The 15,482-nt window shown below is 32.1% G+C and overlaps 1 protein-coding gene across 1 annotated transcript in view; it reads left to right on the top strand.

Moving 5' to 3' along the window:
• The first annotated feature begins 275 nt into the window (after positions 1–275).
• The window catches only part of LOC139495379 (uncharacterized), a 51,925-nt gene continuing 36,718 nt past the window's right edge, over positions 276–15,482 (top strand). Inside the window, exons 1-5 of the mRNA XM_071283686.1 lie at positions 276–498; positions 4,483–4,592; positions 8,951–9,026; positions 13,703–13,945; positions 14,420–14,908. Of these exons, the coding sequence (XP_071139787.1) occupies positions 276–498; positions 4,483–4,592; positions 8,951–9,026; positions 13,703–13,945; positions 14,420–14,908 (1,141 nt within the window). The remainder of the gene's footprint in view (positions 499–4,482; positions 4,593–8,950; positions 9,027–13,702; positions 13,946–14,419; positions 14,909–15,482) is intronic.

Here is a 15,482-nt window from a genome sequence, read left to right as displayed (position 1 = left end):
AGCTGTGCTCAATTTTCATATTCCATATTTTGTATTCGTTCAATTTCAAAACTTGAACTAAAGTCCAGACTTTTCGTTTGTTTGACGATACATATTTTGAAAAGAAATCATTAGATGCAGTATGCTTGCTGAATACAAAATATAATCATTTTGATATTTTAAGTCAACTTACATGCTAAACGAAATTTTGTATTACTACAATTACAGATAAAATCAGAGATAATGCAAACAGAATCATACAGGACATACAAATTAGTCAAATTTTAGATCATATGATGACACATTTGGTGATATCAGCAGACGACAGACGTGATATTGAACATTATCCTCGACAAGATGATCAGAACAAAGCATTGCTGGATATTGTGACCAAAAGGAGGGAACCTGCTTACAGTGTGTTTGTTGATGGATTACGTAATTATGGATACGAAGATATCGCTAATGATTTGAAATGTGATATCAGTCCAAGTCCAACATCAGCACCTGCTAAAACTGAAGGTATGTCTGATGGTTTTTTTTTTATTATAAACACAAAGAAGGATTTTTACTGAAATCATTTTTAAATCTTGTTATATATTCATTCAAAATAGATATAATGTATTTGATTCTAAAGACTATCTACCAGATCAATTGCGTCATATTTAATTTATCATAAGTATACTACTTTTCTTGCATACCAAAGTAGGTCACTGGTATATATGATGAGTCTTTCAGTTGGATCTAAGAAGCGAAATTCATCTGAGGTCATATTTGCCTGATTCGTAACAGGTACTTAATGAATTGTGACTTCATAACAACTGTAGAAAAGAATCTTGATCTCAATGTCTGAAATCATAATTACTCAATGTCACAATGTCTAAGATCATAGTTACTAAACACAAACTGAAATTCTGCATTGTATACTTTATATTTGTTGTTGGTTTAGGTTCACTGGTCTTTATGTCAAGTATAAATAAGACTATTCTGCATTGTACACTTTATATTTGTTGTTGGTTTAGGTTCACTGGTCTTTATGTTAAGTATAAATAAGACTATTCTGCATTGTATACTTTATATTTGTTGTTAGTAAAGGTTCACTGGTCTTTATGTCAAGTATAAATAAGACTATTCTGCATTGTATACTTTATATTTGTTGTTGGTTTAGGTTCACTGTTCTTTATGTCAAGTATAACTCAGACTATTCTGCATTGTATACTTTATATTTGTTGTTGGTTTAGGTTTACTGGTCTTTATGTCAAGTATAAATAAGACTATTCTGCATTGTATACTTTATATTTGTTGTTGGTTAAGGTTTACTGTTCTTTCTGTCAAGTATAAATAAGACTATTCTGCATTGTATACTTTATATTTGTTGTTGGTTAAGGTTCACTGGTCTTTATGTCAAGTATAAATAAGACTATTCTGCATTGTATACTTTATATTTGTTGTTGGTTTAGGTTCACTGGTCTTTATGTCAAGTATAAATAAGACTATTCTGCATTGTATACTTTATATTTGTTGTTGGTTAAGGTTCACTGTTCTTTATGTCAAGTATAAATAAGACTATTCTGCATTGTATACTTTATATTTGTTGTTGGTTTAGGTTCATTGTTCTTTATGTCAAGTATAAATAAGACTATTCTGCATTGTATACTTTATATTTGTTGTTGGTTAAAGTTCCCTGTTCTTTATGTCAAGTATAAATAAGACTATTCTGCATTGTATACTTTATATTTGTTGTTGGTTTAGGTTCACTGTTCTTTATGTCAAGTATAACTCAGACTATTCTGCATTGTATACTTTATATTTGTTGTTGGTTTAGGTTTACTGGTCTTTATGTCAAGTATAAATAAGACTATTCTGCATTGTATACTTTATATTTGTTGTTGGTTAAGGTTTACTGTTCTTTCTGTCAAGTATAAATAAGACTATTCTGCATTGTATACTTTATATTTGTTGCTGGTTTAGGTTCACTGGTCTTTATGTCAAGTATAAATAAGACTATTCTGCATTGTATACTTTATATTTGTTGTTGGTTTAGGTTCACTTGTCTTTATGTCAAGTATAAATAAGACTATTCTGCATTGTATACTTTATATTTGTTGTTGGTTAAGGTTCACTGTTCTTTATGTCAAGTATAAATAAGACTATTCTGCATTGTATACTTTATATTTGTTGTTGGTTTAGGTTCATTGTTCTTTAGGTCAAGTATAAATAAGACTATTCTGCATTGTACACTTTATATTTGTTGTTGGTTAAGGTTCCCTGTTCTTTATGTCAAGTATAAATAAGACTATTCTGCATTGTATACTTTATATTTGTTGTTGGTTAAGGTTCACTGGTCTTTATGTCAAGTATAAATAAGACTATTCTGCATTGTATACTTTATATTTGTTGTTGGTTTAGGTTCACTGTTCTTTATGTCAAGTATAAATAAGACTATTCTGCATTGTATACTTTATATTTGTTGTTGGTTAAGGTTCACTGTTCTTTATGTCAAGTATAAATAAGACTATTCTGCATTGTATACTTTATATTTGTTGTTGGTTAAGGTTCACTGGTCTTTATGTCAAGTATAAATAAGACTATTCTGCATTGTATACTTTATATTTGTTGTTGGGTTAGGTTCCCTGTTCTTTATGTCAAGTATAAATAAGACTATTCTGCATTGTATACTTTATATTTGTTGTTGGTTTAGGTTCACTGGTCTTTATGTCAAGTATAAATAAGACTATTCTGCATTGTATACTTTATATTTGTTGTTGGTTAAGGTTCCCTGTTCTTTATGTCAAGTATAAATAAGACTATTCTGCATTGTATACTTTATATTTGTTGTTGGTTAAGGTTCCCTGTTCTTTATGTCAAGTATAAATAAGACTATTCTTCATTGTATACTTTATATGTGTTGTTGGTTAAGGTTCACTGTTCTTTATGTCAAGTATAAATAAGATATTCTGCATTGTATACTTTATATTTGTTGTTGGTTAAGGTTCACTGGTCTTTATGTCAAGTATAAATAAGACCATTCTGCATTGTATACTTTATATTTGTTGCTGGTTAAGGTTCACTTGTCTTTATGTCAAGTATAAATAAGACTATTCTGCATTGTATAGTTTATATTTGTTGTTGGTTTAGATTCACTGTTCATTATGTCAAGTATAAATAAGACTATTCTGCATTGTATACTTTATATTTGTTGTTGGTTAAGGTTCCCTGTTCTTTATGTCAAGTATAAATAAGACTATTCTGCATTGTATACTTTATATTTATTGTTGGGGTAGGTTCAAGGTTCTTTATGTCAAGTATAAATAAGACTATTCTGCATTGTATACTTTATATTTGTTGTTGGTTTAGGTTCACTGGTCTTTATGTCAAGTATAAATAAGACTATTCTGCATTGTATACTTTATATTTGTTGGTTAAGGTTTACTGGTCTTTATGTCAAGTATAAATAAGATTATTCTGCATTGTATACTTTATATTTGTTGTTGGTTAAGGTTCACTGGTCTTTTTGTCAAGTATAAATCAGACTATTCTGCATTGTATACTTTATATTTGTTGTTGGTTTAGGTTCACTGGTCTTTATGTCAAGTATAAATCAGACTATTCTGCATTGTATACTTTATATTTGTTGTTGGTTAAGGTTCACTGTTCTTTATGTCAAGTATAAATAAGACTATTCTGCATTGTATACTTTATATTTGTTGTTGGTTTAGGTTCACTGTTCTTCATGTCAAGTATAAATAAGACTATTCTGCATTGTATACTTTATATTTGTTGTTGGGTTAGGTTCCCTGTTCTTTATGTCAAGTATAAATAAGACTTTTCTGCATTGTATACTTTATATTTGTTGTTGGTTAAGGTTCACTGTTCTTTATGTCAAGTATAATTAAGACTATTCTGCATTGTATACTTTATATTTGTTGTTGGTTTAGGTTCCCTGTTCTTTATGTCAAGTATAAATAAGACTATTCTGCATTGTATACTTTATATTTGTTGTTGGTTTAGGTTCACTGGTCTTTATGTCAAGTATAAATAAGACCATTCTGCATCGATACTTTATATTTGTTGTTGGTTAAGATTCATTGTATACATAAAATTGATCCTATTACTTTATTATTTATTGCATTATACATGTTATATAGGTAACATTAGTGCAATAATTTACCTATTATTTATCGTTTTGAACTATATAGGTAACATTAATGCAACAACTACCTATTATTTATCGTTTTACATTGTACATGTTGTATAGGTAAAATTTATTCAACAGTTACCTATTATTTATTGCATTATACATGTTATAAAGGTAACATTAGTGCAATAATTTACCTATTATTTATCGTTTTGAACTATATAGGTAACATTAATGCAACAACTACCTATTGTTTTTCGTTTTACATTGTACATGTTGTATAGGTAAAATTTATTCAACAGTTACCTATTACTTAATGTTTTACAGTTTTTGAAATAAAATATATATATATGTATAATTAATGAAAGATTATTTGATTGTATTTCAGGGTAAGACTCCTTATGATCTGGTAAAAATAAAAAAAAGAGATGGTGAAGAGGAAAAAAGGAAGAAGGAAGAAGTGATGAACTTTCTTAAGGTAAATACTCTTGTCTTACTTTGAAAGATATTAACAGATTATGAGAGACAAAACAGACTTGGTACAAAGAAATTACAATTAAACAGTTGCCTGTAGTTTTCAATGTCATTGTAGTAATTTTTGTCAGTTAACAATGTAAGTTGACAATTCCAAGCTTGTTGCCTAATATACATGTTGGCATATGTGAAAGACAAATGTTTAAAATCTGTGTTCTCATCTGTTGGATGTCTCTTATTTTTAGCTCACCTGGCCCAAAAATTTTCTCCTCTGAAATTAAAAGGCTAAATTTCACCAAACTTGGCCACAATCATCATTGGTGTATCTAGTTTAAAAATTGTGTCCGGTGACCCGCCAAACCAACCAAGATGGCCGCCATGGCTAAAAATAGAACATATGGGTGAAATGCAGTTTTTGGCTTATAACTCTAAAAAACCAAAGCATTTAGAGCAAATCTGACATGGGGTTAAATTGTTTATCAGGTCAAGATCTATCTGCCCTGAAATTTTCAGATGAATCGGGCAACCCGTTGTTGGGTTGCTGCCCCTAAATTGAAAATTTAAGGAAATTTTACTGTTTTTGGTTTTTATCTTGAATATTATTATAGATAGAGATAAACTGTAAAGAGAAATAATGTTCAGCAGAGTAAAATTTACAAATAAGTCAACATGACCGAAATGATCAGTTGACCCCTTTAGGAGTTATTGCCCTTTATAGTATATTTTTAACCATTTTTCATAAATCTTAGTAATCTTTTACAAAAATCTTCTCCTCTGAAACTACTGGGCCAAATTAATCCAAACTTAGCCACAATCATCTTTGTGGTATCTAGTTAACAAAAATGTGTGACGTGACCCTGCCAACCAACCAAGATGGCAGCCATGGCTAAAAATAGAACATAGGGGTAAAATGTAGATTTTGGCTTATAACTCTTAAACCAAAGCATTTACAGCAAATCTGACATGGGGGTAAAATGATCTATTAGGTCAAGATCTATCTGCCCTGAAATTTTCAGACAAATCGGACAACCCGTTGTTGGGTTGCAGCCCCTGAATTAGTATTTTTAAGGACATTTTGTTGTTTTTGCTTATTTTCTTAAATACTTTTTATAGATATAGATAAACTGTAAACAGCAATAATGTTCAGCAAAGTAAGATCTACAAATACATCAACATGACCAAAATTGTCAGTTAACCCATTAAGGAGTTATTGCCCTTTATAGTCAATTTTTAACCATTTTTTCTAAAATTTTAGTATTCTTTTAAAAAATCTTCTCTGAAACTACTGGGCCAAATTTAACCGAACTTAGCCACAATCATCATTTGGGTATCTAGTTTTAAAAATGTGTGGCGTGACCCTGCCAAACCAAGATGGCCGCCATGGCTAAAAATAGAACATAGGGGTAAAATGTAGATTTTGGCTTATTACTAAAGCATTTAGAGCAAATCTGACATGGGGTTAAATAATCTATTAGGTCAAAATCTATCTTACCTGAAATTTTCAGACAAAACACAACCTGTTGTTGGGTTGCTGCCCCAGAATTAGTAATTTTAAGGACATTTTGCAGTTTTTGGTTATTATCTTGAATATTATAATAGCTAGAGATAAACTGTAAACAGCGACCAAGTTTCTTGTGAAGAAAACAAAAACATTTTAAAACAACAAACACTGGACATGCTGAAAACCAACATCAAATGAACAGGCATTTTCAGATAAAAAACTTTTTAACCAAAACTGAAACTTTAACATAGTGTCATTATCCAATTTATGACAAAAAATATGATATAATTATTAAATACTGGAACACTTATAAACAAGGAATGTCATTATGACTAGAACTGTTTTAAAGAAATATATTCAGACATGTATGGTTCTTGACTAGAATGTTTTCATGAGTAGAGTATTTTCATCAGAAAATGTATATATTATAGATTTATAAGACAATTATCAAAGAGTGTATTTAAAAAAAAAATAACCATTGAATCTTCCTCAATTGAAAAAAAGGCAACTTGAAAAAAAAGTATTAAGACATCCGACTGTTTTCATATTTCTAACAATATTTAATTATATGTGAGGCCAACTAAAATTAATTAGTAGATTTTCATCCAAATTTTTGAAAACAATGGGGCGGGTGGGAGGATTTTATTTTTTAAATTTTATCTCATATGAAACCTTCTTGTCACCTGTTATTCGATCATATATGCAAGTGTAATAATAAGCTTATATCATGTAAATACATCCATTAGGTATCGTGTATAAGACTATAACAATCAAAACCAAGGAGTAACCAAAAACTTATAAAACCAAAAGACATTTGCACCAACAGTTACAAATAATAAGTAGGAAACAACACAAACTCCACTAAAAACCAGGAATGAAATCAGGTGCTCCGGAAAGGTAAGCATTTCCTGTACCGTATACGGCACCCGTCATGTTATTTGTTTGTTCAGTTCGAAAATGATGGAAGGTTGTTATGACTGAGGAAGAATATCACTGAGATATGATTTCTGACACACTTTTGTCATAATGGCCAATCAGCTCATGATGGCAACCATACAATTGAGTGATGACCTTAATTTGATGATTCATAGCCCTGTCTTAGCAACTTTTGAGAAAGCAGTATTCCTCGTTCAACAAAATCAGCGTACATGTACTTTGATCTAGCTCCAGAGTAACGTATCAATATTGAGACACATTTACTCCACATGCTGGTGTCGCTTTTTCAAATTCGTATTCAAGTATTCATCTCTGATTGGCAACCACTGTTCTACATGTAATTGCCGCTTTAGAAACCTATTTTATAGTAAACAGCAGAAATGTGAAGAAATGCTCTCTTCAGTTGGACTACCTACATGAAATATATTTTGCTTTCTAAGCTATGTTTTGTTGCCCGAATAAAATGAAGCAAATTCATTGGTATGCAACACGAGTACGATAAGTACAGAATAAAATGAAAACTCAAACAGTGTTGAAATAATAGGGTTGGTCCTTAATATGCAAGATGCAAATATAATTACAATGTAGAACAGAATAGAATGTTTAATGACTCTATCGTGGGTATTGGGACAGAGGATGTTTGCTGGTTTTTTTTACAAAAAAACGAAAGGCATGGATAAATTTATTTCTAAGAGCTTGCTGTAAATTAATAAATTAAAAATGCGTATCTGTCGATTTTCTGAACTCAATATACGGTCATTAATCTAAAAAGTTCATGCTTGTGTTAATTTCTTTATTCCAGTCAAATGTGTTCCACGATTCTGACGCTTTTGGGTTTCCTTCACAGTCCAAATTTCTTGACACAAAGTCATTGTATAAATAAAATAAATCCAAGGCGTTTTACTCGCACACATTTGTCATTTGTGACATAGTGCACGGCGATTTGCGTTCTTGGACACAGCGAATATTTCACGCCCTTCTCATAATCAATCTTTTAATTTATTCTCGGTAAATGATGTTGTCATCATAGATCAGCAGAATATATCGACTTAATCATCCAGTTAGAATACTCTAAGAAATACAAAAACCGAAATTTAAAACAAGAAGTTTTACACGAAACGAAATATTGACGGTTACCGGTAACGGAAATGAACAAAATCCGGAAATCGTAATTTTATCAAAAATAAAAGAATTCGGGGCGGGAAGATTTCAGAGGGGCGGGCGGGGATGAAATTCTATCAATTAATTTTAATTGGCCTGATAAGGTTATATTTTTGCCAGGCTTTAATGAAAACCAAAGAAATTTAAAGTTTGGGGTGAAATCCATAGCACCCAATTAAAAGTAAATGGTCTGTACTGAAATGTTTTTAATGCATTAAAAAAATTGGCAGCATAGCTGCTAAGGACATGTTTTAATTGAATTCACACAGGCCACACAGTTTGGGTATACTAAATATTGTAAAAAAGAGAATAATTGCAATGAGTGGGGCAGCCCCCCTTATCCTAAAGGAGCATGGCATACTAAACTCCAAATTGTACACAAGAAACTAAAAGTTAAAATAATACAAGACTAACAAAGGCCAGAGGCTCCTGACTTGGGACAGGCGCAAAAATGCGGCGGGGTTTAACATGTTTGTGAGATCTCAACCCTCCCCTATACCTCTAGCCAATGCAGAAAGGTAAACGCATAACAATACGCATTAAAATTCAGTTCAAGAGAAGTTCGAGTCTGATGTCAGAAGATGTAACCAAAGAAAGCTGCTCAACACCTAGCCCTCAACTTTTTTGCTTAAAACAGCTAGCCCTCAAATGTCCTCCACATAGCCCTCAACTGGCCCTCCACTTTTTTTTCTGTAGGGGTATTAAACTATTTGACAAGTTTTCACATGGGACATGATAGTCTATAGCATATTTTTCTTTTGTAGACTGTCATGTCAAAGACATCCCCGGAAGTAACTCCTGACACCCATTCACAGGAACCTGCAGCACCAGTAGTTGGAGGTAATCATCTAATGTTAATTATTCAGATACCGGCTGAAATGATTTATAATTATTTGTTTCTAATATACGGATATTTGTTGTCCCAAGTACATCCATACTTTTCTGAGAGTATTGCCACAGTGGGATATGCTGATCTGCCTAAGACAAGTAAATGGATGTTTTATGTTCTGCCTACAATAGTAGAGGGTCATGATGTTTTCTGGTTTGTGCGTCTGTCCCAGTATCAAGTTAACGTTTTGAAATAAACATGTAGTTTGTGATCACATCAACTTGAAACTTAGTTAATATATATGACTCAAGCAATTGAATATTTGATTTAAATTGAGAATGGAAACGGGAAATGCGTCAAAGAGACTTCAACCAGATCAAAAAGCATTAAACAGCCCAAGGCCACCCATTCGTCTCGAACACAGCGAGAAAATGACACACCTACAGGCTGCTTCAACTGACCCCTAAACTGTAATGTATACAAGTTCAGTGAAAATTGATGTCTCACTAAAATAAACTATCAGTATTCACAAAGTGTGGACTAATAAAATAAATTAAGTAAAAAGACAGGATATCACACAATTATGTATTGAAGGGTTTCTTTGCAAGTACAAACTGATGGATATCACTAGTGGATCAATAATTGTTCTCATGGACGTTTGGTGAGATTTGTGCTCTATCTGCAATTTTATGTTTAATGTTTTTAATGGACTTGTGTTTGTCTCTTTATGTTGACTCTAATGCGAATAAGGGGAAGTTGGAATGCTGAAAACCAGCCATCAGCTCAACTGGATTATACAGAATAAGTAGTTTTTTGGCATATTGATACATTGACACATAGATGGATAGACACATTGACCAGTTGACCTATTAAAAAACTGACATATTAATTAATTGCCATATTAAAACATTGACAGATCTTCATCTCAAAATTGAGGTATCAAAAGAGGATCAAATTCAAACATTGACACAAAGACATGAGGACACATTGACAGTTCTAAAGCTTTTTACACATCAACGCTTTGAGAGATCTACACATTGACATATTGACACATTGACAGATCAACACTTAAACAGACTCATATACTGACACATTGACGTATCCACACTTAGACAGATCAACACAATAACAGACTCATATATGCATAGACACATCAGGCCTCTACAATAACTTTTTTTCAACTTGTCCAGTAGGACAAGTACATACCAAAACTTACTTGTCCGAATGAAATTGTTACTTGTCCAAATTTTTTTAACCCAAAATAACCTCTTTACATTTTAAGTTGATTAAAGGAACAAAACGAATTTAAATAATAGAATAGAATTTGATGAATTTCTTTTGAAAAAGATTCAAAAATATGAGTCAAGTACAACTGAATCTAGTCATGTCACAGGACTTGGGTTCTAGTTTTCACCAATGTCAGTCTCATCAGAATCTAAACATTAGGCACCATCTGATAGGCCTGTACACTCATCATTGCTCATTGGATTTGTATCCTGGTTTTTTTTATAGTTGAAAACAGTTTTATTCAAATGCAATCAATAAAAAGAAGATGAGGTCGGATTGCCAATGAGAAAACTCAAAACAAGAGACCAAATGACACAGAAATTAACAACTATAGGTCACCATATTACAAGTATTGTTTTTTTTTCTACTTATGATCAAATATGATTTTGTGAATTTTATGAAATTATGGTAAATAAAAAAAATATTTTTGTGAAAAAATTACCGGTATGGTATTTATTATAAAGAACATAATAAGGTAAGAAAATGAGATACTGATTTGTCTTGGTCCCAAATTGTTTCCTGTCTTGCCAAACTGTCTATCAATCATGTCTACTAAATATGTGTCCTACGGTGCCAAACTGTCTTAAACTTTGAGCTAAACCTGTCCAAGTGACGAACTGTACTGTAAAGTTACCTTATCTATAAAGCGCAGCATTGATTCGGATCAGTATGACTGGTTTCCAAGAATAGTATACTTTTGACTTGTTAAAAAGTACCTGACAAAGAACCAGTTAAAAATTATCGATTGCAAGTAAACATGTCGAAGAAAAAAGTTTTGCATTTGAATAGACAGAATACAGAAACATGTCAAATTAATATTTGTTTTGTTTGTTTGTTGTTTATAATTATACTTTGTTCATCAAAGTTGGATGAAGTTTTTTTTATGCAGAATAATTGTACTTGTCCCAACGGACAAGCTTGATACAGCTTTTACTTGTCCGACCATTTTTCCCTCTGGTACCGGACAATTGGACGAGCGTTATTGTCGAGGTCTGCACATTGCTATATTGACACACTGACAGATTAACACTTTTACAGATTCATACATCAGCACATTGACATATCGACAAATTGACAGATCAACACAAAACAGACTCATCAATTGGCATATTGCTTCACTGACAAATCAACACATAAAGATATTCATACATCAACACATTGTCATATCGATACACTGACAAATCAACACTTAAACAGATTCATACATCAACACCATATTGACACACTGACAGATTAGAAAAAAATAACAGACTCATATATCGACTCATTGACATATTGAAACACTGACAGATCAACCCATCAACTTACTCATACATCAACATTTGATATATCAACACATTGACAGATCAACACATTGACAGATCAACACATTAACAGACTCAAACATCAACACATAGACATGTTGACACACTAACAGATCAACATATAAACACACTCAAACATCAACAAGCTGACATATTGATACACTGACAAATCAACAAATAAACAGACCCATACATTAGCACATATACATATTGACATAATGACATATTGAACAGACACATTGACATATTGACACACTGACAGATCAACATATTACCAGACTCCCACTTCAACAAATTGACATATCGACACACTGACAGATCAACACTTTAACAGACATATATCATCACGCTGATAGATCAACACATTGACAGGCTCATACATCAACACATTGACATATTGACACACTTACATATCAACATATTACCAGATTCAATCATCAACACATTGACATATTGACACACTTACATATCAACATATAACCAGACTCAAACATCAACACATTGACATATTGACACACTTACATATCAACATATTACCAGATTCAAACATCAACACATTGACATATTGACACACTTACATATCAACATATAACCAGATTTATACATCAACACATTGACATATTGACACACTTACATATCAACATATAACCAGACTCAAACATCAACACATTGACATATTGACACACTTACATATCAACATATTACCAGATTCAAACATGTAACCAGATTTATACATCAACACATTGACATATTGACACACTTACATATCAACATATAACCAGATTCATACATCAGCACATTGACATCTTAACACAGTGACATATCAATATATTACCAGACTCAAACATCAACACATTGGCATATTGACACACTGACATATCAACACATTCCCTGACTGAAACATCAACACATTGACATATTGACACACTGACATATCAACACGTTCCCTGAATCAAACATCAACACATTGACATATTGACACACTGAATATCAACATCTTACCAGACTCAAACATAAACACATTGACAGATGAACACATTAAGAGACCATACATTGACACATTGACAGATCTACACATTAACAGACTGAAACATTTGCATATTGACAAATTGACACACTGACAAATCAACACATCAACAGACTAAAATATTCACACGTCGACATATTGACACATTGACAGGATCATACCTCAATACATAGACATATAGACACTCTTGACATATTAAACCACAAACATATCGAACAACTCATACATTAACACATTCACATATTGACACACTGACAAATCAACACATTAACAGTCTCTAACATCCACAAGTTGACATTACGACACATTAACAGACTCACACAGCAACACATTTGCATATTGACACACTGACAGATGAACACTTTAACAGATTAATAAATCTACACATGACATATCAACACATCAACATATCAACACATTAACATACTAAAACATCTACACCTTAATACATCGACATACTGACAAATCAACCCATTAACAGATTCAAACATCAACGCATTAACACACTGATATATCAATACATTAACACTCATACATCGACACACAAACATATTGACACACTGACATATTTACTAAAATTTCAGACTCATACATACACCTTGACATATTGGCACACTAACAGATCAACAAATTAACAGACTCATACATCAACATGTAGACATATCAACACACTTATAAAATAAATTCATCCACACAGACAAACTGACATTTTAACACATTATCATGCAGATTCATCAATCGACATATAGACATATTGATGCACTGAAATTTCAACACATTAAAATATTCATATATCAACACATTAACATATTAAAACACTAACAATTTAACACATTAACAGACTTCTACATCATTACACCAATAATTCACTACATAAACAGGCTAATACATCAACACATATCCATAAAGACATTCTGACATATTTAACACATTGCCATATCGAAAAGATGACATATCAACATATTAACCAACAAATGAGGAGAAATTATCTATGAGTGTGTGTATGGATACATTTTTTTTCCACAACATAAACACATCAAAACTTTCCAATTTTTTTATTTTTTTTTAGATTCCATCGGAAAAGGTCAACAGTCTGCCATGTTAAATCGTTTATTAGGGAAGGGCAGTTATGAATCATTTGATATGAGATGCATGGTAACCGGTCAATTTTCTGTTGGGAAAACGACTCTTGTGAAGCTGTTAGCTGGGGATGTCCTACCAGAAGGGCGACATCCAACTGATGGGATTTCTCTGGTAGAAGGTCGCTGTGGCCTCGACATTCAGTCAAAAGAGTGGATTCTTGTTGATCCAGGTGAGAAAGAGCACAAGTAGAATATCTGACCACATTAAAAAAAAACTATATTGCATGGACTGCGCTATCAGCAGACATGTTATAGCACTGATTTAAATAGTTTCACATTGTAGCCATTTTTTGTGCCTTCTATTCACGCACCATATTAATTCAATATCAAATCTGATTTGTGTATGAAAATCTTAACATTTTACTAATCTTATTAGAAAGATGTTAAGGTTTTATATTTTGAAATTGAATTTAAATGTTAAAATTATTCAATGAATTAACATTATTTTCCATATTTAATAATGTCATCATCAATCAGTTAAAATATGACTCTTTAAAATGTGTTAATAGCATTATGTGAATGTTACACCTGACAAGATATCATTCTAATCTTAATTACTGATTTTTCTTACATTCTTCACTTCGTTTTGACAGCCTGCAGCTGATTTTGATTTGATTTGCCTGATGTATTAAATATAATTTCAGACTCTTATAATGCCCTGGATGTTGTGTACAGTAAGGTTTTAATGACCTCTCTGGAAGAAGAGGAGGAGAGTGAACTAACCAAAAAGTTCATCAAAGCTTCAGATACAAGCCCAACTCGTTATGCCAAAGCTACACTTTCCTCTTTGTCCTCAGAACAGTCTGCAGCAACACAATCTCTGCCATCTACGAAATCCTCCAACGTGCCTCACACGGTCAAACAGATGGAAAAGAAAATGAGAACAAGAATGACTAAAGAAGAAATAAGAAAGAAAATGGAAAAGTTCCTCAAAAGTGGGAAGTATAAGATGAAAGTCGGACGTCTTATCTTCTGGGATTTTGGTGGACAATATGTTTTTCTAACAACACATCAGACCTTCATGACGTTCCGGGCATTGTTTCTTGTAGTATTTGATGGGAGCAAAGATTTGCATGAACAGGTCCCTGATGTGATGTGTTTTCCAGGGCAGCACATGACGCCAACGCCAGCAGGTAATGTGCATGTTATTTACACTCAGATAATGAAAACAGGATACATTTCTATGACAGCAAGGTGATAGTTCAAAAAGCAATTAGAATTGTCTAAATATTTAAGCCAATCTAAATGTTTACGTAACTTATTTGCATTGCCACTTTGAGCTTGTCACAAACTACAATATTAACCTTAACATATGTCTCACATTTTGAAACATTGATATGAGGTAAGACAATAATATTTATCAAAGATACCAGGTTTTGAATTTTTGAACGTCGGAAAGTGCTTTAGATTTTTGAATCAGTAAATTCTCACAAAAAAGGAGCTGATGATTTTATCATAAGCATGAACAGAGTGTTGCATTTATTGACAGACAACATTATATTTTTGCGGTCATATATTGGTATGAAGTTGGCGTTTTTGTCGTCGTAGGAAGACATATTGGTTTTTGCAAAATAACTTAAGTTTAAGAAATGGATCTCTATGAAATATTACCATAAGGTTCAATACCACAAAAGGAAGGTTGGGTTTGATTTTGGGGGTTATGGTACCAAAATTTAAGGAAAAAGGGGCCACAAATAAGCATTTTTG

This window comes from Mytilus edulis, chromosome 11 (genome assembly GCF_963676685.1).
Source record: "Mytilus edulis chromosome 11, xbMytEdul2.2, whole genome shotgun sequence".
Taxonomy (NCBI): Eukaryota; Metazoa; Mollusca; class Bivalvia; order Mytilida; family Mytilidae; genus Mytilus; species Mytilus edulis.
The sequence above is the reverse complement of the archived record's forward strand: the minus strand, read 5'-3'. Positions and strand labels throughout refer to the sequence as shown.